Genomic DNA, 27781 nt, shown 5'->3' with positions numbered 1-27781 from the left:
TGCTTCAACTTAATGATATTTGGGGTCTTTCAATTTTGATCTGTCAGTTCATGTCCTGTCACAATATCTCAAAGGGTTTTAGATGTAGTCTTTGATTACACTATTTCAATACTCTACATTTTTTCAACCATTCTCTTAGAGTCTTTGTTTTGAATCTCTGTCTTGTTCAATGATCTACTTACCCTTTAGCTTTATCTCATGCAGTTTCCTAATATTCTTTTTAAAGAATCTTTTGATACAGATACAAATCACTCTTACTTCCCTGATGACAAATGTCAAGCAAAACAGCTCCCACTGGTGTTAAGTTTTACTGTTAGATAATACATCCATCTCATCAACATTTTGAGTCAGCTGTTCCTAGAACATTTGAAGATAATGCGGGAGATTTTTGGCAAACTTCAGGCAAATATTCATATACTTATTATTGAGCAGTGGTTTATATCTTGCTTCTGTGCATTGTATCCCATTTTATGCCCCGTGCCTTTCAGATGGTGGGTTCATGAAGACCTAATCCTGCATTTTCATAAATGTTCCTTTGAAAATGTTGTACTTTTATCATATATTTTTTACTATAGAATACTTATTGTTGTTTGTTTCAGCCCCAAAGCCTTGGAGATGGCCCCTTTTGAACTCTCAGATTTTCAGAGTTGCCTTTGATAAAATTGTATGCACATCAGAAACTTGTGTGCTAGAGATTTAACTTAAATGGTTATTGCTTTATTGGCATGGCAAGAAATCAGGTCAGAATAATTAACATAGTATTCACTCATTCATATTACATGCATACCTATTAAAATCAGGGTTGAGTTTATACCAGCAGCTGCAGGTGTAAGGTTACGTTAGAATCCATCACAGGACTTTCTCACATATTATATACAAGGCCAATTTACAGACAGCAGTTAACAAGGCCAGAATGTTCTTAGGATTTGGGAGGAAACTGAATTATCTACGTGGAGACAGTATAAACTCCATAAAAGTAGTGCCTAGAAATTTGGTGCTGAAAGACCACAGTAGTAACCATTAAACTAGCATCATTCTGTCTAACGTATCTGAACCTAAATATCTCTTTCATTTCACACAAAATAAATGAATTTTGAAAATATACAGTAATGCAAAATATAAGCAGGGGCATGTAGTGTTTTACTATATTTTAACTGTCACTCTACTCCTTAGCTAGTAAGGCAGTCACAAGTGATTCATGCTAAATATAGCCTCTTCCATTCAATTGTAGCATTTGCCAAATGCTGAACGAGGTACTTATAAGTACATTATAAAGGGTAATTATTTTGGTTAAAACACATTTATTTTATACATGTATATAATATATATTTGTTATATATTAGGTTATAAATGGTTAATACCATTGTTAAAGTAAAATCCATTAATCCAGTTCTTTTATGCAATTCAGATGTGAGTAAGAAAAGTCAATGTGCCATTATTATTCTTGCATTGTTGCCTTACTTAGTATTTTAATAAATAACTAAGAAGATAACTACTAATGTATACATGATCTGTTTTCAGGAGGGTATTAGGCCAGGCGACACAACTAGCACTTTCTGTGGCACGCCAAATTATATTGCACCAGAAATCCTTCGGGGAGAAGATTATGGTGAGATTGAAAACATTTTTTCTTTTTTATCTAGTTTCATCCCACTCTCATATCTTTTATTTTTGTAATTTTAATTTAATAAAAATCAACAATTTCTCTGGGCATTTAAATTTTCCAGCCTCCAAGCGATATGGTTGAATTAATAGTAGGTTGTGGAATACAAAAAAAAATAATGAAATGGAAATTAATCTTATTGTTTTTCTGAGAAACTCTTTTGTTTGGATTTTATAATGAAGCAATTATCCATGTATTTTTGAGTACCAGGGATTTCCCAATATTCATTAGTTGCAAAAATAAATTCAAGTCTTTTCTGATTTTTTGTCATTATGGAATATTCTTTGCAGTGCTAAGTAAACAGCAGCCTGAAGACTGTTACTAAAGACTAGCAAGTATACATTAAGACATGATTGGTGTCATTGAGAAGCTTACACATATAGCAAGTCACTTATCTGTCTTTGTAATGATGTCGTTATCAGATTTGGTGTTATTCTAGTGGTTACTAGAATATAACCACAAACACTTTTGCAAAGGTATAAAGAAACATGTGCTTTTATTCATGAATAAAACTGAATTTAAAAAAAAAAAAAGTCAACTGACAACAAGATGCCAGGAAGACATGATTCACCAGCGTTTGTGTCTGCTTATATCCCCTCAGTGATATCTTCTACAAGTAGCAAAAATTTACACCGGACAGATTACAATCAAATGTATATTTTTATTCTAAATATAAACTTATAATAGTAATATTAATAGCGGCTCACTTCTCAAAATGGTAAATGCGGGGAGGACTCGGGATCTAACCCACAACCTCTTGATTACAAGACAGCAGTTCTTACCTTCTGCGCCAGCCAAGAAGATGTGTCCTTTGTGTCGGTTGATATTTGGGCTTTGTTTTACAAATAATTTCTTTTTTATATTCTTGGATAAAAGCACACTTGTTTTACCTTTTGTAAAAGTGTTTATTTGATATTTGGTCTTCACACATTGCTTACTTTACGTCAACATTTTGTCATTAGTATTATAAAATTTTAAAAGTTTCTGTTTTAGTTATATGTTCAACATATCTTGCCTCGCATATCCTCACAGGTGGCGCAGTGGTAGTGCTGCTGCTTTGCAGTAAGGAGATTGTGGGTTCGCTTCCCGGGTCCTCACTGTGTGGAGAGCGCTTTGAATAGTGAGAAAAGCGCTATATAAATGTAAAGAATTGTTTCCCTTCATCCTACATTTATGAAGATCATTGTAGAAATGGAACACACATGAAATGTATCTCTTCCAAATAACAATATATTATCTACCCTATACAATTCCAGACACCTAACTCCCAGATAAAGAGACTTCAGCTTTGAGAATTTTGTGTCTTGACTTCAGCTGCCTCTTTGGGGGATGGGTGAGCAGGCTGCTTGTGCTGATTGACACATTTGCAAAACAAAGATGCTGATGACGAGCTGTGAGGGAATTTAAGGTGGCCCGGTTTTACTAATATTTTCGTAGGCTTCAGGGATTCTACTGTTAAAGATAACAGTCTAAAGATGATTTGGAAAGCCCTGAAATCAATCACAGGACTAGATTCTAAAAAAAAGCATTACCTTTCCAATAGACAAGGACCAGAAGCTTTTAGAGGATTACCTTTTTTACAAGGTTTGAAAACAATCATATCAATACTCATAATGCAAAAGTAATGGGGTGGTTCTGTAAAAATGTCAGAAATTACTGGGATCTAGGTCAGTATAAATGAAATGGATAAATCTTTGTGGCAGGTAAAAACTAACAGGGCAGTGGAGACAGATGGCATATCAGGTCAGCTCCTATTTTAGACAGCTGTCTTTGGTTTTTCATTTGCATTTTAACTGATTCCTAAGCTGTACTATTGTACCTGACCTGTAGAAATAGTCAATCATTACCTCAGTTCCTATAGTTTCCAGGTCATGCTGTCTGAAGGACTTCTCCAGTGAAATACTTTCAACAATTGGTTGAAAACATTTTAATGACAAAGGCTAAATCATTTCAATAACAATCAATTTGCTTACTGTGCATATAAAAGTGTCAAAGATACTCTGCTGGTTATCCTGCATAAAATGTATGCTTTTCTCGATAAGCCTTGTTCATATGTCAAAGCACTATTTCTCAATCTTCTTCAGCGTTCTGTACCACCCAGCATTACCTATTATTGAGGAATTGAACAGTATGAATGTTAACCCATTTATTACATTATGGATGTAGTACTTTACAGGGGCTTATATTTTACAATAATAATACGAGACAAAACAATGACCAGTGTTCCATTATCAAGTATTCTGAAGACACCATACTGAAAGGACACTTATCTGTGGAGGATGGAAGTCATTACTTTAACCAAGAGGATTGTTTACTAATATTTTTGCAATAAGAACTATGTTAATCTGAATGTAAAAATGCTAAAGAAATTGTATTTGATTTTAAAAGGAAGAAATGTTTAATTGCTCAGCCCATTAGTGATCTGGTTGAGGAGGTAGAAATAGTGACTGAATATAAATTTATATGAACTTTATACTAGATATTAATCTTAATTGGAATGTAAATAGATCCTGAGTTAAGATTTCACCAAAAATGATATTATTTTGAATCAAAATAATCTGGAGTAAATTTAAGCAATACAAAGAATTACAGTATATACAACTTGGGTTCTTCCATTACGTCTTCATTTAGAAGATTCTACAGAAAGTTCAGTTCCTTAGTTAACCTTAATTGGAAATAAAAAAATACTATTTCTAGACAGTCTGGAAGCTCCATGAAACTGTCCAGCAGCTAAGCTAAGAGAAAGGCTTCTTACAAATATCTATTATTGCAAATGAGTTGAGCTCTTTAAAAAAAAAAGTGTTAGAAAAGTAACAAATGAACTGAGAGAACTCTTCTTATAAAAAATCTAATAACAAGTAATCCCTTTACATTTGTGCTCAAGATAATTACACACATCTAGCTTGCATTCTTCAGAGGCAGACCATTTCTCAAAACACAGAAAATGAAATTAATTACCATACAATCTCAAGCTTATTTGGGAATCAAAAGCTGATGAAAGCTGCAAACAAAGCATTCTAAGATCCTGTTTCATTTTCTAACCATTTAAATACTTTCCCTTTCAGCTTGCCTAGAATACACTGTAGTTCTGTTCAGTATGGCAGGATTTCCAGGCTTTAGGCCTCATACCTGAAATCTGCCAGCTAAAATGGTGAGTTATTCCACCATCCTATTGATAACATATGGACCTATGAGCATATGGGCAAATTTCCAAGATGGAATACTGAGTCAGTTTTCTCAAAATAGAAAGTCACTCTTTCAGCCTAACCTTAAAACTGGAAGGAACATTTTTACTTATACCAGATACATTTTTAGAAAGTTTCAACTTTAAGCAGGTTTTCTATTACAATTTCAAGCTTCTCTCTATGATTATTAAGATGCTTGATCAAATTGGGGTAGCAAAGGTTTACTGAATTCCCTGAAAGAGAAGGTTTGGTTTAAATTCATACTGGCACTCAAAAGGTGACATTCCTGAGGGTTTCATGATCACTTTCTGTATGAACTTGGTTAAAGGAATGGTTTTCCTTCAGTTAGAATGACATTAACATTATATTATAGATATTCTTTGAGTCTGATAATTACTTTAGGCATGCTGCTCAGAAATTAGGTTTAACTCGATACAGATTTTCTTTAAAGAGCATTTCAAAAATTGAGAAATAATTTTGCAGACACCAAAATAATTTGTGCTTTATCTTGTTATTAGATCACTTATGACATGTACTTAACACACACATTACCAACTAACTTCTTAATTTTTGTTTCCTTAATGAAGGACAGGAGTAAACGTCAAAAACAGCTATATAACCGTTACCTATAACTTTTATCCTGTCTTGCTGTCTGTGTCATACCCAAGCATACCCCATGCATATTTAAACCTAGAGACCCTTATGGCAGGCTGCTTCACTTCCTAAAGCTGTCTTTACTTTCAGTACTTTACTTCAACCCACTAACATAGGGCTTTACAAGAACATGCTCTAATGCCCTTAAGGGACCAAAGTTTGGTAATTAATGAACAGTCCAAACCTAGTAGCATTCAGACATACATATTCTTGCTTTTAAACTTAAACTGAAACATGTGCGTCATGTCTTCATGCCATCCCAGATGATAATTCCAAGATGGCTTCATTTTATTACTTGTACATTATTTTTCCTTAGTTAAAAAATTAAAAGAAACAGATTTCTTACCAGAGAACTCTGTGTCCATAGCAGCTGAGAGAAAGACCCTTGAAAAGCATATATTTTTTCACCAACTAACAGCTGTGCTGGGCTTTTAGCAAATAAGTCAAAAAAGCAGCAGCCAAGAGAAGGGGGACCTTGTGGCAATTTAGAAAAAGCTGTTTTTGAAATGTGCCATCTTTTGCAGTATAGAACCAATATCAGCTCTCCTTCCCTTTTGGTTAAAATGAGCATACATACAAAACACTGTCCTTACATTTCAGTTTTTAAAAAAAAAAAAAAACCAGAAAATGTTGAAGTTTTTTTTTTATGGAAAACAAAAGTTGTGTAATCTAACTATGCAAAATAGTTTGAATCATGTTTTCCCTTTTAGCTTCGTCATAATGGACTGCGCTACTGTTCAGCATGACACGACTTTCTGGCTAAGAACACCTTCTTCATTTTTATTTGTTCTCACTCCTATGGAGTTGATGTTTTTGACCAGCCTTCTTTTATATGGGATGCATTATTAATCATTTCAGATTTCAGGTAACAGTTCAAAGCCTTAAAGTCTTGTCTAGCTGAACATAAGTGAAATGTATTCTGGGAAAGCTGAGTGGCAAAGCAGAATCTATATATATAATTCACTAAGTCCATGGCAAGCAAGACGCACGCAAGACCGAGCCCCGCCCACCGACAATTCACTAAGCAGCCGACCATGGCACATGCACTACAGAGCCAACAATTCGCACGAGAGCGAAAGCATTTGCCAAGAATGTTTTCATTAATCAAGAACGAAAGTCGGAGGCTCGAAGAAGATCACATACCATCATAGTTCCGACCATAAATGATGCCGACTGGCGATCCGGTGGCGTTATTCCCATGACCCGCCGGGCAGCCATTACTCCCACTGGCATGCCTCCGCATAAAGTCAAACTTAAAATTGGTTCAGTCGTCATGCTTCTCAGAAACCTCATGCCAGCAAGAAGTCTCTGTAAAGGCACTAGACTGACTGTTCTCAGCATTCACTGCAATGTACTGGAGTGTAAAACAATCGCAGCTCCATCCATCCATCCATCCATCCATTGTCTCCCGCTTATCCGAGGTCGGGTCGCGGGGGCAGCAGCTTGAGCAGAGATGCCCAGACTTCCCTCTCCCCGGCCACTTCTTCTAGCTCTTCCAGGAGAATCCCAAGGCGTTCCCAGGCCAGTCGAGAGACATAGTCCCTCCAGCGTGTCCTGGGTCTTCCCCGGGGCCTCCTCCCGGTTGGACGTGCCTGGAACACCTCACCAGGGAGGTGTCCAGGAGGCATCCTGATCAGATGCCCGAGCCACCTCATCTGACTCCTCTCGATGCGGAGGAGCAGCGGCTCTACTCTGAGCCCCTCCCGGATGACTGAGCTTCTCACCCTATCTTTAAGGGAAAGCCCAGACACCCTGCGGAGGAAACTCATTTCAGCCGCTTGTATTCGCGATCTCGTTCTTTCGGTCACTACCCATAGCTCATGACCATAGGTGAGGGTAGGAACATAGATCGACTGGTAAATTGAGAGCTTCGCCTTGCGGCTCAGCTCCTTTTTCACCACGACAGACTGATGCAACGCCCGCATTACTGCGGATGCCGCACCGATCCGCCTGTCGATCTCACGCTCCATTCTTCCCTCACTCGTGAACAAGACCCCGAGATACTTGAACTCCTCCACTTGGGGCAGGATCTCGCTACCAACCCTGAGAGGGCACTCCACCCTTTTCCGGTTGAGGACCATGGTCTCGGATTTGGAGGTGCTGATTCTCATCCCAGCCGCTTCACACTCGGCTGCGAACCGATCCAGAGAGAGCTGAAGATCACGGCCTGATGAAGCAAACAGGACAACATCATCTGCAAAAAGCAGTGACCCAATCCTGAGCCCACCAAACCGGACCCCCTCAACACCCTGGCTGCGCCTAGAAATTCTGTCCATAAAAGTTATGAACAGAATCGGTGACAAAGGGCAGCCCTGGCGGAGTCCAACTCTCACTGGAAACGGGTTCGACTTACTGCCGGCAATGCGGACCAAGCTCTGGCACTGATCGTACAGGGACTGAACAGCCCTTATCAGGGGGGCCGGTACCCCATACTCTCGGAGTACCCCCCACAGGATTCCCCGAGGGACACGGTCGAATGCCTTTTCTAAGTCCACAAAACACATGTAGACTGGTTGGGCAAACTCCCATGCACCCTCCAGGACCCTGCTAAGGGTATAGAGCTGGTCCACTGTTCCGCGACCAGGACGAAAACCACACTGTTCCTCCTGAATCCGAGGCTCGACTATCCGACGGACCCTCCTCTCCAGGACCCCTGAATAGACTTTTCCAGGGAGGCTGAGGAGTGTGATCCCTCTGTAGTTGGAACACACCCTCCGATCCCCTTTCTTAAAGAGGGGGACCACCACCCCGGTCTGCCAATCCAGAGGCACTGTCCCTGATGTCCATGCGATGTTGCAGAGGCGTGTCAGCCAAGACAGTCCTACAACATCCAGAGCCTTGAGGAACTCCGGGCGTATCTCATCCACCCCCGGGGCCCTGCCACCAAGGAGTTTTTTGACCACCTCGGTGACCTCAGTCCCAGAGATGGGGGAGCCCACCTCTGAGTCCCCAGGCTCTGCTTCCTCATTGGAAGGCATGTTAATGGGATTGAGGAGGTCTTCGAAGTATTCCCCCCACCGACCCACAACGTCCCGAGTCGAGGTCAGCAGCACACCATCCCCACCATATACAGTGTTGACACTGCACTGCTTCCCCTTCCTGAGACGCCGGATGGTGGACCAGAATCTCCTCGAAGCCGTCCGAAAGTCATTCTCCATGGCCTCCCCAAACTCCTCCCACGCCCGAGTTTTTGCCTCAGCAACCACCAAAGCCGCATTCCGCTTGGCCTGCCGGTACCTATCAGCTGCCTCCGGGGTCCCACAGGACAAAAGGGTCCTGTAGGACTCCTTCTTCAGCTTGACGGCATCCTTCACCGCCGGTGTCCACCAGCGGGTTCGGGGATTGCCGCCACGACAGGCACCGACCACCTTACGGCCACAGCTCCGGTCAGCTGCCTCAACAATAGAGGCACGGAACATGGCCCATTCGGACTCAATGTCCCCCACCTCCCTCGGGATGTGGTCGAAGTTCTGCCGGAGGTGGGAGTTGAAGCTACTTCTGACAGGGGGCTCTGCCAGACGTTCCCAGCAGACCCTCACAACACGTTTGGGCCTACCACGCCTGACCGGCATCCTCCCCCACCATCGAAGCCAACTCACCACCAGGTGGTGATCAGTTGACAGCTCCGCCCCTCTCTTCACCCGAGTGTCCAAGACATGTGGCCACAAGTTCGACGACACGACCACAAAGTCGATCATCGAACTGAGGCCTAGGGTGTCCTGGTGCCAAGTGCACATATGAACACCCCTATGCTTGAACATGGTGTTCGTTATGGACAATCCGTGACGAGCACAGAAGTCCAATAACAAAACACCGCTCGGGTTCAGATCAGGGGGGCCATTCCTCCCAATCACGCCCTTCCAGGTCTCACTGTCATTGCCCACGTGAGCATTGAAGTCTCCCAGCAGAACGAGGGAGTCCCCAGAAGGTATGCCCTCTAGCACCCCCTCCAGGGACTCCAAAAAGGGTGGGTACTCCGAACTGCTGTTCGGTGCATACGCACAAACAACAGTTAGGACCCGTCCCCCCACCCGAAGGCGAAGGGAGGCTACCCTCTCGTCCACCGGGGTAAACCCCAATGTACAGGCTCCAAGTTGGGGGGCAATAAGTATACCCACACCTGCTCGGCGCCTCTCACCGGGGGCAACTCCAGAGTGGTAGAGAGTCCAGCCCCTCTCAAGGAGATTGGTTCCAGAGTCCAAGCTGTGCGTCGAGGTGAGCCCGACTATATCTAGCCGGAACCTCTCAACTTCGCGCACTAGCTCAGGCTCCTTCCCCTTCAGAGAGGTGACATTCCACGTCCCAAGAGCCAGTTTCTGTAGCCGAGGATCGGACCGCCAAGGTCCCCGCCTTCGGCCACCACCCAACTCACACTGCACCCGACCTCCTTGGCCCCTCCCATAGGTGGTGAGCCCATGGGAAGGGGGACCCACGTTGCCTCTTCGGGCTGTGCCCGGCCGAGCCCCATGGGTGCAGGCCCGGCCACCAGGCGCTCGCCATCGAGCCCCACCTCCAGGCCTGGCTCCAGAGTGGGGCCCCGGTGACCCGCGTCCGGGCAAGGGAAAACGCCGTCCAAAATGGTTTTTCTTCATAGGAGGTTTGTTTAACCGCTCTTTGTCTCATCCCTCACCTAGGACCAGTTTGCCTTGGGTGGCCCTACCAGGGGCATAAAGCCCCAGACAACAGAGCTCCTAGGATCACTGGGACACGCAAACCCCTCCACCACGATAAGGTGACGGTTAAAGGAGGGGCTCCTAATCGCAGCTCCTACCTCACAAACTGTCCTTATTTCTCAGAATTTCCATGACCCCATCAGATTCAAATTTGTCTTTTACTTTTACACGCAGACAATTTCCTGTTAGATTGGCCTTTGCAATGACACTTAATAAGGCGCAGGGACAAACTTTCAAAAAGATATGCCTTTATCTGCCAAACCCAGTTTTCAGTCACGGACAATTGTATGTTGCTCTCTCCAGAATTCCATCTTTTCATTCAATTACAGTCGTATCCTCAAACCCACTCCATTTGGACAACTGTGTCTTTCAGGAAGTGTTCACCCATCAATACATAATTATGCAGCGTATGCTACGCCGCGGGTTGGCTAGTTCAGAATATTTTACATGGTTAGAAAATGAAGCAGGACCAGTCTGCTTGCAGCTTCAAGAAGCTTTTGTATTCTAAGGGAATCATCCTTGAGCTGCTTGTATTTTGAGAAGTGTCTGCTCTTCTAGGAGAATGAAGACCATGAGTACTTAATTTTGGTAAGAAGTGTGGAAAGAGAGATGTTGTGTTTTATTAAACCTTTTTCAAAAAGAATTCTCAGTTTTTAGTTTTACTTCATTTGGTAGTTGTTGCAAAAATTGAGCTTCCAGTTGCTGCCTTTCTGATACTTTAGTTCAGTTGCAAAAATTTAATCTTTCTATCTGCTAAACACTTTAAAGTAGTCTATAGAAAGAAAATCTTTCTTTTCATTTTTGGTCACAGAGTTGCACAGCAGACTGGAAAAGGGATCAGATTTCCAAGGTACAAAATCTTTATTGCTGAACTGGCAAGTACAGACACAAGACTTTATTCAGAAGGGGATTGTCAACAGCAGAAAAGCACATACTGTAGGTTGCAACTGTCAAACGTGACGGTCCAGCTTCCCACTCCAGGTCAAAAGAACACAAAGTCTTCTTCATCAGGCAGGTTCAGCAGCTTGGAAACAGCAACTTGAGCAGATGCACTCTGAGGGAGAGAGGACAGGAGAGTGAGCCGTTAGGTGGGCCGGGACTCGGTCTTTTAAATGTTCTAAACCTTGTGCGAGAAGTATGTTGCGCGGTAAGTCTGCTAGCCTGCAGCAGATCCCACAAAGGGGACGGGTAAGAGTGTGTTTGTTTTTCATTGAAATACTGTTTAAGAGTGAGTTTCTGAAGAGCATATGTGTTTCTTTACCATGGGTTTACTGTTTACAGCTCACAGTTAAGAGCGTGCAGCTGGCGGAACTATGAGAGAAGCAAAACAGAGCAAGGGAACTACAGAACTGCACATGAGAGAGACCGTTGGCGCTGTTATGAGCAACTAACCAGCAGTGTCACCGGTCACAATATATTTATATGTGTGTGTGTGTGTGTATATAATATGTATGTATTTAGGGAGTGCCACAGACGCACAAGACCCAACACAACTCTGGGTTCAATTTTTAATCCAACCAGTTGAAATAATATAATAAATACAGCCAAAAACAATACCAAACTTCTCTTATCTCCTTCTGTCATCCCACATCTCCCTACTCTGATTCAATGAGGTATGTCAGTGGGCTTCTTTAATGCTGGAACTGGGAGTGCTTCTGGTAACATGACATGGCTTGTTGGAAGCTGTTCTGTGTCATACAGAAACCAGTGTGGTCCTCCCCCAGTAGTGCTTTCTACCGTCACCCAAGGTTCCCCTACAAGGCTGCGCTTCTGAACTCTAATACTCATGCAGACCTGTGGGTTTCCAAACAAGGACTACTTGTGAGGGACACTGCCACCTGTTAATTTGTGGGACGAACTTCTTCTGGCCTTCTTACCAGTCCATCTTTCCTTCCGGTATCCTAGCCAAGGCAGGAATAATAAGGCGCCCTTGCAAGGTAGTGTCCACAGTCTGGCCATCCTTCCATTATGACTTTCTGGCCGAGCAAGAAATCCTCCTCAATCCTGGCTGTTTTTGTCCGTCCTTCCTCCTAGGCTCTTAAAAGAAATGTATATAATCTGTAACTAAGAAACTGAACCATCTGGAAAATGTCATTTGGGACTGAATGGTTAAATGAACAAGCACGGTGCAATTCAGACATTGAAACAAGAATTCACATTAAGAAAACCACCCAAAAGGTTATTTGGTACCTCTCGTATTAGGTGCATGTCACAGGTGATCTGATAACACAATAAAACTCTTCTCTATACAGCTCAGTCTTACACCTCCTTCTCAGTCTGTATTTTCTCCAAATCTTCTTTAACTTTATCCGCCTCCACTTCAGCCTCCCCACTATCCCCATCTTTCATCCATTCTTCCATTATCATGACTCTTTTGCCCACATAATCATTCTCTCCTCATCACATGTCCTTGCCTCTTCAGTCTGCTTTCGTGTACTTTAAAAGATATTTCCCCTACTTTCATTGTGCATCTGATTGTCTCATTTCTTATGTTGTTCTTCTTTGTAACTGTACACATCCATCTCAAAATTTTCATTTCTGCCTATCCAACATCTTTTTTGCTCCCATTACTGTCCGTGACTCAGCTCCAAATACCACTGGTGGTCTTAAAAAAGGGAAACCAGAAATGATCCTGGCATAAAAATGAATATCAGAAATATATATAACATTAACCAAGCTTATTTTAAACAAAACAAACAAAAAGTGCTTACAAAAATGGTCAGGAAAAAATATAGCTTTCAAAAAATAATCTGATGGCAAAAATGTCCAAATTAAACTCCAAAAGCAAAACCCAAAAACTAAAGCAGAGTGCAAAAAACAGAAAAATCACCAAAAGAGCTAAGAAAAATCTTCAAAATGATTAGAAGATGGGAGCTAAACAACATGAGCCGGAGCTAATTCTTCAGCAGCAAAACAGAGGAACTGCAGGTCTTACAAAGGCAGAGGGCAGTTCCCACAGCTGCAGTGTTAGGTGGTCCAGTTGCTTTAGGTTCAACATACAAGGAAGATATTTTGTACAATAGCCATACCTACAAATTGCAGAATAATCACAAACCAAAAGCATGTTCAATCAAAGTAACACATGTCAGAAAATTACAAATCTATTTATATAGAAAAATAACCCAGAACAACCAACACACAACAGCAAACTAAACAAACCTAACAAAAGAAATTATTCACTATGGACAATAACAATTTCTAAAATTGTAGTGTTATGAGTTGCCTCAAAAGCAAAGCTGAAAGAGGAAAGGAAGCAAACTTTTTTTCTGTTAGTTCATGGTTGTATTTAATTTGCTTTATGAAATTGAAAAATTAAAAAAAACATGCAAAATACCCAAAAAACCTTCTAAATAAGTAAAAGAAAATAAAGTAGTAAAGAATACAAATTTCAAAACAAATTTCAAAAATTAACAAAAGTGTTTGTTTATAGTATCTTGTCTTGTGTTTAATATCTGTGCCATCTTCAGGAATATCTAATTTTTGTGATCAATAAATAATTGAAATGAATGTTTGAACCAATGTAATTAATGATAATATTCCTCCAAAGCAGAATAAATTGGTGTATAATTCTCTTTCACCAAACATCATAATTTTGTTCTGCAGATGTTCAATGTCTTAGAGAAGAAAGCACATGACTGCACTTTTCAAGTATCAGGGAACCGTTGACTCAAAATTGCTCCAAGGCCCAAAGCATCCAGCTGTAACACCAAGGTCAATGAGTCACAGGGATGCATAAGAACTGGGACACAGGTTAAAAGGCATTTTAAATTTATAAATGCCTTCTGGGCTTCTAGTGTGCACAGAAAACTTTTTGATAAACATTTGTAATAATTTGCAAAACACAAAATGTTTTGTACCTCTTTAGTGGAATTAGGAAGTTTCCAGTCTTGAACAGCTTTGAACTTAGCCTCATTAATTTTCAACTCTCAAAAGAAAATTTCTTACCCAAGGAATAGTACCAATGCCTTATAAAACTTGCTCTGTTCAAGTTTACCAAAAAAAGAGAGTACCGCACCTCACAAACATCCTGTAAAGATCAGAATATCAACTATATAGACTAGTACTAAAATTTCCAATATATCTCAAAAAATACTAACAAATGAATGAAACACCCACAATACATTCGGCAAGCCATGTGGCAGAATGACATTTAAAGTGTCTTGAATAAGTGCTAAATTTCATATTTTACTCATCCCCCTTCCTAATTCTTACAAGAATATATGCACTGTATATACCTGTTTTGGAAAAAAATAACAGAGCTCATAGCTTGGTTAGGTCAAGGTGGGAAGCATGCACTGACAGGGCATTGCAGTACCCACCACATGATGAAACAGATTGTCCCACCCTCCAGAAATGATGATATATGTGCAGCAGCAAGGTGTTATGTGAGCATCCCCTTGGCCTAGTCCAGCCTCTTGGGTCCTAAACAATTAGAATCCTGCAAGCCAGACCACCCTTGGGGGAAATGCATCACATGGCTGTAGTGCCATAACTGGTGCTCCCTCACAATGCATTTAATGTGCCTCATTTGGAACTTGGTGAGCAACTGCTTGTTTGAGACAAAGTCAAACCAGCGGTAACCAAGGATTCTCCAAAGTGATGCAGTACGGAAGGAGTCCAGTCTTTGTCTCGGGTCACTGGATAGCGTCCATGTCTCTCAACTATATAGCAAAACAGGAAGCACTATGAGTCTAAAGACTTGGACTTGCATCCTTTTCCAGATTTATTGGTAGTGCCCTCATGACCCTCCATGCTCTCCCAAGCCGTCTACTGAATAGGAAGAGTCACCTGAGACATGAATGTGGCTGCCAAGATAAGTAAACCTCTCAACAAGGTTGACAATCTCTCCACAGATGGACACATTGCTGATGGCTGTGCCCAAGAGGTCATTAACACTAGAATTACCAAAGCCTACAAAAAAACTCGTAAACCCAGCCCACTTTAAATCCATTCACCTACCTCACCATCAATGTCTTTTGTTTTGTAAATGTGTCAGTAAGCAAAAGCAGCAAGCAGCCTGCTGACCCATCCCTCCACCGCTGCAGGAAGGGCAAAAAGCTCTCCCAACTCAAGCCTTGTTTATCTGGGAGTGAGGTATCGGGAGCTGTATAGGGTAAATAATATATCGTTATTTGGAACACATGCATTTCATGTGTGTTCCGTGTCTACAAAGATTTATGTAATTGTAGGATAACAGGAAATGCATGAAATGTTGAACACATACTTAAAAGGCAAACTTTTTTCATGTTTTTAGTACTAACAAAAAAATTTTGACATGTCCAAATATCAAATAAACACTTTCACAAAAGGTACAAATATAACAGAACAAGTGTGCTTTTATTCAAGACTATAACTGAATAAAAAGAAATTGGGTCAGTGTACTTCGTTGGCATGACTGCTTTGGTAGTACAGCGGTAACAACTGCTGACTCATAATCAACAGGTCGTGGGTTCAAGCCTTCCCACGTACTAAAATAAACATTTTGAGTAGTGAGCTACTGTTATTGTTACTATTATACAATAAAAACATAGATCTGATTTGAATCTGTAACAGCCGGTGTAAATGTATGGTACTTGTAAAGGTTAGCATTTTTTTTTTTTTCAGTTTTATTCTGTCAGTCGCATTCACGCTCCCCCTGATCTGACACTGCTGTTTTCAAATAAAGACGTGCTATAACAGAGGTGAACTCAGATGAGGATGAGGGTTCTACATTGGAGAAAGAGAACAGAGGCGGTGGGTTGGCACCCTGCCCAGGATTGTTTCCTGCCTTGTGCCCTGTGTTGGCTGGGATTGGCTCCAGCAGACCCCCGTGACCCTGTGTTCGGATTCAGCGGGTTGGAAAATGGATGGATGGATGGATGAACAGAAGCCCTCCCCATAATAAACGTTCACTCACATATAAGAACAACACAACAGCACCAGGTGTAAAGGCGAAAGATGGCACCATTTGGATGCAGCAAGAGGTCCGGCATCATCCTGCCAGTCAGTCTGCCCCACACCTGTCCTTCAAAGAAAAGCACTGCTTACAGAGCTTGCCAAGGTATCATACAAAGTCCAGTTTGTGATTGTTTTGTGATGGTCTTTATATAAAAACATGTATATGTTACTTATATAAAAGCCAGATCAAATGTTATTTACCTTGATTTATTTACGTATCTTCCTACAGAGTAAAGTCACAAGTAAACTGCAGAGCTTTCACTGATTGATCTGGCTTTTTTCCGTTTCTGCGACGGTGGGGGGGATGGGATTTTAGGCTGCTTGTACTTATCAGCACATTTACAAAACAAAAGGTGCTGACGGAGAGTTGCGAACAGATTTACAGTGGGCTAGGTTTACGAGTTTTTTCGTAGGCTTTGGTAATTCTAGTGTTAAAGACCTGGGTCTTAGTTTTTATCTAGGATACTTGCAAGCCCAAACACTCAGACTCCTCACTCGGTCTCTAGAGAGCTACAATAAGAACCTCCATTGACTCCATGAAGATCACAGCATCATCAGCAAAGTTAAGATCAGTGAATCTCTTTTCACCTACAGAGGCCCCACAGCTATTGGACCCCAAGACCCTGCCCAACACCCAGTCCATGCAAGCATTGAACAGAGAAGGAGGAAGAACACACCCCTGATGAACTCCAGATTCAACTGGGAAAAACTGAGAGGTTCTGCCTTCACTCTGTACAGTACTCGCAGAAGCAGTGTACAGGTCAGCCATGATATCCGGAAGTCTAGGGATGTCCCACAGAGCAGCTTGATCAACCGAGTTGAACACTTTATAAAAATCGACAAAGGCTGCAAAGAAACTCTGATGATATTCACGTTTGCGTTCGATCAGAACCATCAGAACCGCAAGGATACAGTTGATGGTAGACGACATAGGCGTAAAACAAGACTTTTCTGATTGCTGAAGGGTGAGTAAGTAATCATGGATCCTATTGAGGATGACCTTACCTTACCTGGCACCAACAGCAGTGTTATCCCCTTGCAGTTTCTGCAATCCAAGCAATCACCTTTCCCTTTACAGACATGGACAATTCCCATTTTCCAGTCAGTTCGGATGTCTCCCACGTGCCAAATGGAAGCAAAGATTGCTTTGCAATGCCAGGAGGGCAGCCTTACCACCAGCCTGGAGTGGTTCACCCTGGATACCACAGATCCCTGCAGCCTTCCCTACTCTCAGCTTGTTCACCATCTGTGCAATCTCGGCAAGATTGGGTAGTTCACAGCTAATTGGAAGATCAGCCTCAAGAACTGTGGACCAACAGATGTCCAATGTCCTAGCTGGAAGATCAGTTTTAAACATCTGTTCAGAATAGCCAGCCCAGTGGGTCACAACTGCAGTGTCATCTGTAAGGACCATTGTATCACCTGCCTTCTCTAAGGAATCGATTCAGATGTGCATAATTCTTCAATTCCTTCGTAAACAGGCCATGGGTCATTAGACCATAGATGGTGTGTCACTTTCTTACATATTCCTCTAAAAATGCTTCCTTATCTGCTCTCGCAGCCATTCTCCTCAGTTTCCAGTACAGACTGGAGTTGCCAGCAAGTGGTGCTCTGTGGCTCCTCTCAAAGATGTCCCGGGTGCCCTCTGAGATGAAGTATCTCCTTCTGGGAACACCAGCAACACCAACACAACCCTCAGCAACCTTTATTGTCTTGTCACAGAAGGACCCCCATATCACATTAGGATCAGCCGTCACACCTAAGTCTGTGAGTTCCACAAACAAACTGTGTGCAAACTCATTAGAAACAACCTGGTCTTAATGTCTGGCCAGGTCCAGCCTCACTCATTCTCCTAGTAGGTGGTACCTTACTTGACCTAGGCTGGATCTTCAGAGTAGCAATAAACAAATCTGTGGTCAGAATTAACAAACTGGGCACTTCTGTAGACCTGCAGTACTGTAGAAGGCTCCAGCATCTGCCCACAAGGATGTGATCGACCGCACCACCAGTATTTGAGCACCAAGTCCAACTATGTGGCTAAGGTGTCTGGAAACAGTATACAGGAATCTGCAGTTCCTGACCTTTTGCAAAGTCAAGGAACATAGAGCCACTTTCACCAAGGTCACCAGACCAATGGGGACTGACACAACCTTCGTAGCCAGCCCTGTTAGTGCCAGATGATGCATTGAAGTCACCCATGACTAGAGGAGTGTCGCCTCATGGGCACCCATCAAACATCGAGCAAAGTTGAGAATAAAATGGCTCCCTCACCAAGACATCACTCACCTCAGTCGAAGCATACACCGAGATCACAGACAAGACACAAGAGAGGGTGCCTTAACTCTTTTAGGGTGGATGTCGACTTTTGTCGACAGGAGGGGTTGAGGGCGCATGTCGACAAAAGTCGACATCCAAGGGTAAAGGGCGACAATCAGCTGTTAATGGTGACAGAACTCACTGTTATGTCACAGGCATTCCCTCTCTGCTTGGAGGAATGTTAGACTCATTGACACGCCATCTAATCCTTGCGTATGCGTGAGTTGCGAAATGTAAACAAATGTAAACAAAGGCAAGATGGCATCGACATCTCACGAGGGAGCAAAGTGAGTGCAGAAAAGAAAATACTCAGCAGACGATGTTTTGCGCATTATCGCTGAGTCGGACTGATTTTTCAGATTTTGATTTTGTTGACAGTGATCAGGAGATTGAGCAGGAGAGTGAGGAGCCGGCATCAGCTGATCGGACACCAGCCGATGTTGACCCAGCTGATAGGCTGCCGGCTGAGCGCATTCGCGCAGCCGACGCACCTACGGCAAGGTTCGTGTGGGAGGAATACCCAAACATTGATCCATGGGAGCCAAACTGGCTACCGGACTTCACAAGACAGCATAGCTTGCTGTTGGAAACGACAGATTACCACCCACTGGACTACTTCAGGCTGCTGTCTCCTGATACTGCTTTTCAGCTACTGTCAGACGAGACAAACAGGTATGCAGAGCAATTTTTTGAATCACAGGCTGCGCTTATACCGCTTTCTCGTTTTTCAAAGTGGAAACCCACAACAAAAGACAAGATGAAGGGCTTTGTAGCATTACAAATAGAGATGGGACTAGATTGGCAATATAACTTCAGGGAGCATTGGTCCAAACGTGCTTTGTCCCCTGGTGACTTTGGACAGGTTATGCTGCGTGATAGGTATGTGCTGCTGCAAAGTTTTATTCACTTCTGTGATAACCAGAAGCAAATCCCAAGGGGTGAGCCAGGCTATAACCCCATGTATAAAGTTCAGCCCCTGCTTGACATTGTGGAACCAACATATAAACAATTTTATCAGCTTGGCTGTGATTTGTCTGTGCACGAATCTATGATAAAATAAAAGGGACACCTTTTTTTCTTCCAATATATGCCAGACAAGCCCACAAAGTATGGCATAAAGGATTTTGTACTGGCAGAAGCAAACACTGGTTTCTGCCTGAAAGTAATTACATATACAGGAATGTATTTCGTTCAAAGAGAAAACTGTCCCTTGACAAGTCAGGTTGTGCTGGAGCTGCTTCAGGGCTATGAACATTTGGGTCATGTTGTGTACATGGACAATTGTTATGTACATGCCCAGAATTGTTCATGGAGCAGGGGAATTGGAGTTTGTGGCACAGTGAGGGTGAACAGGTGACACATGCCTTCACAGTTGAAGCCAGACAGGCTGAAGAGGAAAAGAGGTGACAATACGGTTGTCATGCGGGCGGAAAAGTTGGTGGCAGTGGCATGGCACGATGTCAAATGGATGACTTGTTTCTCTATAGTACACACCAACAATATGTGTGAGAAAGTGCAGCAACAGATAATTAAAAAGGAGGCACCAATGCAAAATATATTGTAAGCAGTGCAGTGTGGCAATGACTGAAATTGGCTGCTTTGAGCGAGATCAGACTTGGCAGGACTTTGCTGTGTAACATGTATGTGATATGTATGTGAAATCATATAGTATCCAGGCTCATACAACATGCAAGACAGTAACATTTGTCAAAAATAAATATTTTTGTTGATTTGACATGTTAAACAATAGCTTTGTGTTCTTTTTTTAAAAAAGGTTAGTTTTTGGAAAAATATTCAGCCCTGGGAGAAAAGAAACAAAAAAAAATTAGCCCTTAAAGAGTTAATCTGAGTCTCATAATACGTACGTTGAAAGGAATGATAATCAGACACCATCAGGAGGAGCCGACCCACCACCTCACTGGCTCTTCAGCAGTTTTGACTCTTCTGAGGATGAGGCTCCCTAGGGCTTTCCCTCATCCTCTTCATAATGTGAGCAGCCTTCCTATTGGTGGCTGCAGCATAGCTTGTTCTGTGGAGAGCAGAAAGGAGTCCTGTCTCCTGTTTCAGAGCTGCATGGAGTTATTGCAGTGGCTGTGGTGCCGGTCCTGTCTTTACCTATAGGACTCCCATCAGTAGAAGATATGTACCTTTTCACCTTTAATGGGATACTAGATATGTTTACCCCTCCATATTTTAAAGGGGGAGGCCCCTGTTCAGAAAACTTTCACTTAAAACCTCTGAAAGAGTATTCCCACATCTCAAGGGAGAATGGAGACATAAAGTCTGAATGGACCTTATTCAAAGCCTCCATTGTGGAAGCTGATGCAAAGAGCTGTAACTCTTTTTCTCAGTATGAAAACCGTAGGTGCCTATCTAGATGGCAAGGACCCAATGGTTGTACACCAAAGGTGAGGGATGCCATCAAGCTGGAAAAGGAGACCTTCCATGTATGGTTAGCATGGGAATCTCCCAAAGCAGCACAAAGGTACCAACAGGCCAAAAGGGCTGTGGCCTTGGCAGTCAGGGAAGCAAAAACCTAGTTGTGAGCAGAGGCGTAGCTAGGGTTTTCAGTGCCCAGGGACAACTGAAGATTTCACACCCCCTCCTGTTTGCCAAAATGCAATGGAGAACATCAGTTCGACGCCCCCTGGATGCTGCGCCCGGGGACAGATGTCCCCCCTTGCCCCCCCCCCCAGCTACGCCACTGGTTGTGAGAGGTGTTTAGCGAGACCATGGAAAGCGACTCTCTACCAGGCTCAAAGAGATTCTGGCAAACCATCAGGCGACTCAGAAGAGGAAGGCAGGGCTTCTCCCACTCGTAATGAGGATATAGTCTGGCAGTGGAAGGAACACTTTGAAGAGCTCATGACTCCAATGGACACACCCTCTCTGGAGGAGGCAGAGCCAGAAGCTGATGGGGGAATCAATGCCCATTTCCCTGATTGAGGTCACAGAGTTAGTTAAGCAACTCTGCAGTGGCAAGGGCCCGGCCGGGGGTGGATGAGAACCACCCAGTAAATGCTGAAGGCTCTGGACATTGTTGGGCTGTCATGGCTGACATGCCTTTTCAGTGTTGCATTATCATCTGGAGCTGTGCCTCTGGAATTGTAGACCAGGGTGGTGGTCCCTATTTTTAAAAAGGGAGACTGGTGAGTGTGCTACAATTATCGGGGGATGGGGGGGGGGGTCATTTCTCAGCCTCCCTGAAATAGCTTATGTCAAGGTACTAGAAAGAAGACACTGCCCAGTCATGGAACCTCAGGTCCAGGATGAGCAATGTGGATTCTATCAAAGCCATGGAATGTCGAGTCAGCTATTTACCCTCATGAGGATTCTGGAGGGGGCACAGGAGTATGCCCAATCTGTCTACATGTGTTTTGTGGAATTGGCGTATGACCGTATTCCTCAAGGGATTCTGTGGAGGATGCTGAGTGAGTACAGGCTTCTGGGGGCCTTATTAAGAGAGATTCAGTCCCTGCATAATTACAGTGAGTGCTGCGTCTACATACTCCAAAAAACATCAGCACCATTCTCAGTGGGTGTGGGACTCTGCCAGGGCTGTACTTTGTCTCCTATCCTCTTTGTGATTTTTTCACAGAAAGGATATTAAGGTACAGTCAGGGTGGGGAGGAGTGGCCTTAGCATCACGCCATGGTCCTCAGTAAGAGCGGGAGGTAAGTTACTGTCTCAAGTTGTGGAGTTTAAGTACCTCAGAGTCTTGTTCACAAGTGAGCGGGAAAAGTGATAAGATCGGCAGATGGATGGTGGCAGCGAGCTCAGTTTTGCAACCACTATGCCAGTCTGTAGTGGTGAAGAAGGAGCTGTGTCAGAAGGCGAAGCTCTCAATTTACCAGTCAGTCTATGTCCCTACCCTCATCTATTGTCATGAGCTTTGGGTAATGACTGAAAGAATGAGAAAGCGGGTATAGTCTGCCAAAATGAGATTTCTCTCCAGGGTGGCTGTGCTCTCTTCTTAGAAAGAGGCTGAGAAGCGCAGACATCTAGGGGAGGCTCAGAGTGGATCCATTGACCCTACGCTTCGAAAGGAGCCAGTTAAGGTGGTTTGGGCATCTTATGCAGTTGCTTCCCAGATGCCTCCCTGTTGAGGTTTTATGGGCACGACCAGCTAGGAGGAGACCGCAAGAAAACACTGTGTGGATTATATCCCCCAGATGACCTGGGAACACCTTGGGATCCCACAGTATGAGTGGCTCGGGGAAGGGACGTGTCGACTTCACTGCCTAGACTTTTTTTTTTTTTTTTTTTTTTGCCTCCATGACCCGGTTTCAGATAAGAGGTGGAAGATAGATGGATGAATGAATTGATGGGTATTGGGTAAGTAAAGAATGGAATTCAAACATTCTTCATATACATTCTAGTGCAGTATGTATAGATCATGCAATAATTAAACTGAAAATGTTTCATCTTTCACATATACTGTATCTTGTTTAATTATAAAATATACCCAAGGCAAGATGCAACTTATGAGTAATGCCATCAATCATTTATTTCACTAAGTCACATGTTTGGAAATGTCCTACCTTTGATTTAAAATCGGTTGTAATATTCTGTAACATACTTCTTGTATAAAGACTTATTTTGGTCAATTGGAAGAATCCATATCTACAACTCAGTGAGAAAAGTATGCTATATATTATCCTTTTTGAAATTTTAATTGACATTTGTTTATCATTGTTCGTGATGATACATAATGGGTAAATTCCTTGACATTTTTTTTCAATTAACTTTTGGAAAGCTTCTTGAATAATCATCAACGGTAGCCAATATTGGATGGTGAAAGGTGTGAAAAATTGCATAATTGCTTTTAACATCATTGCTAATTTGTATATGGAAGAAAAAGTTTGTATCTTGAAGCTTAATTGTTCAAGGCGTGCAAATACATCAATATAGATATCACTACAGTTTGCAATTCCAAATGGCTTTCATAGACCCAATATTGTATAAATTTAAGATAGCTGAAAATTTATTATCATGTATAGAAGTGATGGATGAAAACTTCTCTTCCTTAAAATTGTTCTACACTGATTCCATTTGTTTAATAAATGGTGATCCATAGGATTGCTGGTAAACTGATGATAAATGTTAATTGGAACACAGAGCAAAGCCTACAAACATAAAACAGCAGTTTCTTTCCCATTGCAAACTAAATAGGTTCCATGGACTTCTCCATGTTTCCACTGTTTAATTGTACAAATTTTCATAGCCCACTAATAGAATTTGAAAGTAAGGCAGTGCTAGCCTTATGCCAGATGTCACTTAACCAAAGAACCACACTAATACACCCCATGATGGTGAAAAATAATTACTCAACATTTTTTTTAGAAGAACTCACACAAAATATGAATAGCCTGTACTGTCCTCATCATGTCTGTCTATCCAATTAAACCAAAGTTGTGCATGATGCATTAATCATGTAGTCCGCTACTTGAGCCATCATCTGCCTTACCAACCCACTCCTGTTGCTACCGTAAAACCTATCAGGTAAATTAAATGATCTTTGAAACTGGAAATGGAACAAATAATATGCAAGGAACGTACAAAATCACTAAACTTGTTAAGAAATAAACTGAAGAGCTAATGGCTCTGTAAGCCATTACACACACACACAGTGAATAAGCATGTGCTCAATGTTATTTTACAATACAAACAAACCACACAGCTACATTATCTGCAGATTATAATGATTTAGTATTCGTCTGGCTTTTAAAGTTTTATTTACCAGTTGTTACATAAGTCTGCACAATGCTGGTGTCCACACTACCTCTATGAGCAAGTACATTTGCACTCATTATTATTGTTCTTATTATTATTATTTTTTATTAATAGCATTTTTTTAGTCCATAATGTTTATATTTCTTGCTAAAATTAGTTGATACATTTTGCAAAAAATAAAATACTGATTCATTAACTCTAACATCTTGATTATTTCATACATGGTTCAGTGAATAGGCAAGCCCAAGGTAGTGCAATGCCACCTTCTGCTTTAGATTTAAATAGTGTCACCTTTTTGATGCATAGATGTTTTAAATTCCAGGTAAATAATGTTACTTTTGAGTCCAACTTCTTACAGAGAGATTTGGAATTGCATATAAGGTTACTTTGAGTATGATTTAGGAGCTCTGGAAGTTTATGACAAGAGGCCTGCTAGTTTTGCTTTGTGGCTTAAATAATGTAACTTTAACTCCTGGCTTCGCTTTCAGTCTTACTGAGGTTTAGGAAAGAAGTTTCGCTGGATGTTGTCATCTAGCCCTCCACATTGGCCTACATCTATCTCCTGTTCATCAACCTGCAACAGTCCATGACGCATCATTGAGGTTGACATAGGCTTCAGTGGTTCTTTAGGTCTTTTTTTTTTAAGGCTTTTCTGTTTCCTTTTTTTTTTGACCTGGTGCTCTGTGCTTTCAAAAGATGAGAAACAGCACGTGCTATTAGGAGAGCATTTTCTCAGGCATTCAGTGTATAAGGCCTATTTCATAAAACGGAAGTGTGAAACAGAATAGCAGAGATTAAAACTATAACACTGAACAAATTTAGTGGGGATAAAGTGATCAACAATATATTTAAGGAATATTATAAATCTCTATACATGTCACTGTGACGAGGCGGGTTCTGTACCATGCTCCCATCTGGCTTCTGGGAGCTCTTGAACTCCACACGGTTGGTAATGTAACCGGATGAGCTAGACAGTGAAGACATCAATAACAAAGCAAGGGGATGGTGCAAAATGTGCAGCCAAAAACATAAGTGTTCAAAAACAAGTGCAGTGCATAAAGTTCAATAAATAAGTAATCCATTAAAAACAAGTGAAAAATGGAGGTTAAAGTCCAATAAATCCTTTAAAACGAGGTTAAAAACAATGGCTGGACGCAGTCCTTTTAAAAACAAAGCCCGGTGCCTTCTTTCTACTGGCGACTCCCCTGCTTCTCCAGGCTATGCACCAGGGGAGTCACCCTACCTACAGCTGACCTTCTCTGCCTTTTGCTGGTCTGTTCGCCGTTCTGATCTCCGGCTCCAGTAGGCACCACCAGACCGTGACTTGGGCTCCCCAGCGACCAGGGCGCTCACACTGGGGCTTTCACTTCCCAAGTCCCAGGCTTCCGCAGTCATTTGCGGCGAGCCATCCTCCTTCCGGTCACTCCCACTCCTCACTAACACTCAGTGGGAGCGACCACTACCAACTGCCCCCGGGTGCCGGCCAAACACCCTGCTAGGGCTCACTGCCCAGCTGCCTTCTTTATTACAGTGAGCCCACTCATTCATTTGCTCCCTCATGCACAGGCTCCTTTGCTTCCAGCTACCTTCTCCCTTAATCTCAGTTCACTTTTTCTTTTCTTTCTCCCCCTCTCCGCACTCATACTCCTACTATATATAATGGGAACGTGGTTCAGGTGTAGCGATTAGCAGCTCCTGGCATCAATTATGGATGTGGATGACTCCTCAACTGTGCACTTAAGCGAGGACTGCCCACATCATAAAGCACCCAGGAACTGCTCCGGCCACACTACAACACTCCCTCTTTAAGCCACGAGTGCGGCGGTTATCTATTTAAAAACTGGCCTTTTATCTGAGCTGTGGACCTGCTATACCACAGTCATAGTGTAATGAAGTAGAAGGTCATGTTAATATCTTTGTTGATAAATTTGAATTACCACAACTTACCATACTGCTTGTAGGAGAGCTGGACAAATCATAGAGGATTATTGAAATTCAAGATACTATAAAATCTTTAGATACTGTAAGTGGAAAGCTACAGGTGCAAATGGTTATCCAGCAGAATTTCATAAAAGGATGTCTGCTAAACTTGCTCCAGTAGTAATAGCTGTGTTTGAAGAAGCAAAAGATGATGATGTTCCTCCCCACACCCTTTGCCATTGATCACTGTATTCCAAAAAAAAAAAAAAGATCCTTTGGAATGGGGGAATGGGCACATTACTTTCAACAATGATGTCAAGGTATTGGCCAGCAATGAAAATGATAAAGTGCTCTCTTTAATAATTACAAGGCCAAACTGGATTCATTAAAGACAGGGAACTCCTCTGTGGAACGGGCAGACCTCTTTACTGTTTTGTGCATTTTTGGGTTTGGACTAGATGTAGTTGCCTGCAATAAATTAATTTACTCGAACTCTGTAGTTCCTGTGGGGATAAACAATGTAAATTCAGAGTACTTCCAATTAGAATGTATGTGGAACCTGACATGGCTATTCACTATCTCCAGTGCTGTTTGCAATTGCTTTTGAATTGTTGGTCATTTGTCTTAGGCCAAACTTAGAAATTAAAAGGTATCATAAGGGAAGGAATGGTACAAAAATACCTTTGTTTGTGGATGATATGAGTCTGTTCATCTCTAACCCTTGCTAATCTTAATAAAGATATTAAATGACTTTTACAAGATTCATGGATTCAAAATAATTCTGGAAAAAAGTGCTTTTTCCAGTAAATTTGTTAGCACATCTGTGAGTTACACTTAAAAGAAGGCTTAAAGATCTTTTTAAATGCAATTTTTGCAGTGTGATAGAAAGCACAAAGATGGTCAACACATTACTCTTTAAAAGGTATGTTCTAATACACCTACTGTATGATTCACATTGGAGTTATTAGTCTTGCACACTTTATACAGCTGCTTTTTTCATTGTAGTTTTTTTCATTCTTTATTAACACACTATGGAGTTTTTAAAATTTCCTACTAATTCCAAATTTAGGTATGTACCTGTCCTGCATTACATATAAAACGTTTTTAGACCTGTACTCCTCGACTGTCTCCGCACTTAAAAGCTTCTCTCAGTCCATCCTCCATAGACTTTGCCACATCTGCTGAAAATTTGACCTGCTAAAGTTAAACTTAACAGTGTTAGTTTTTGTGCCTTTTGCTTGCTTGGGATAACTCCAATCCCTGTGAGCATGGAAAATAGTATGGTATGGTACATTATAAAACTACTCCTGTAATGCTTAGATTTGAAACAAGTGAAACACATAACGAAGCAATTATATAAGCAAGTATGTATAATTTAGTGTCTTAATTAGTAAGCACAATCATAAAAACTGTTTTCCTAAATACTACTATATGCTATAAGAGTAAAATGCATTTAGGGTCAAAATTTTAATTTAAGAAATGGTATATTCAGAAATAGTATATTTTTAAAAATGTGCCATCATTCCCATAAGAGAAAAATATTGACAAACTAATGATGGAGAAAATATATAAATCTCTATATATAAAATCTTTCCTCCATGCAACCATAAACATGGAAAGAAATACTTCAGAGGTATGTTCCTTAAACCCAGTAGCACATGTCAAGAAATGAAAAGCTTCCAATTCGTTGATTATTTCAG

The 27781-nt window shown here is 41.8% G+C and overlaps 1 protein-coding gene across 2 annotated transcripts in view; it reads left to right on the top strand.

The window, feature by feature from the left end:
* Positions 1-27781, top strand: part of prkcz (protein kinase C, zeta) — a 381379-nt gene that overhangs the window by 204917 nt on the left and 148681 nt on the right. For both annotated transcript variants that reach the window (XM_051931388.1, XM_051931389.1), the window contains exon 8: positions 1522-1609. In XM_051931388.1, coding sequence (XP_051787348.1) covers positions 1522-1609 — 88 coding nt within the window. The remainder of the gene's footprint in view (positions 1-1521; positions 1610-27781) is intronic.

Source organism: Erpetoichthys calabaricus, chromosome 8 (genome assembly GCF_900747795.2).
Source record: "Erpetoichthys calabaricus chromosome 8, fErpCal1.3, whole genome shotgun sequence".
Taxonomy (NCBI): Eukaryota; Metazoa; Chordata; class Cladistia; order Polypteriformes; family Polypteridae; genus Erpetoichthys; species Erpetoichthys calabaricus.
Note: the sequence above shows the minus strand (reverse complement) of the source record. Positions and strands in the feature narration are given on the sequence as shown.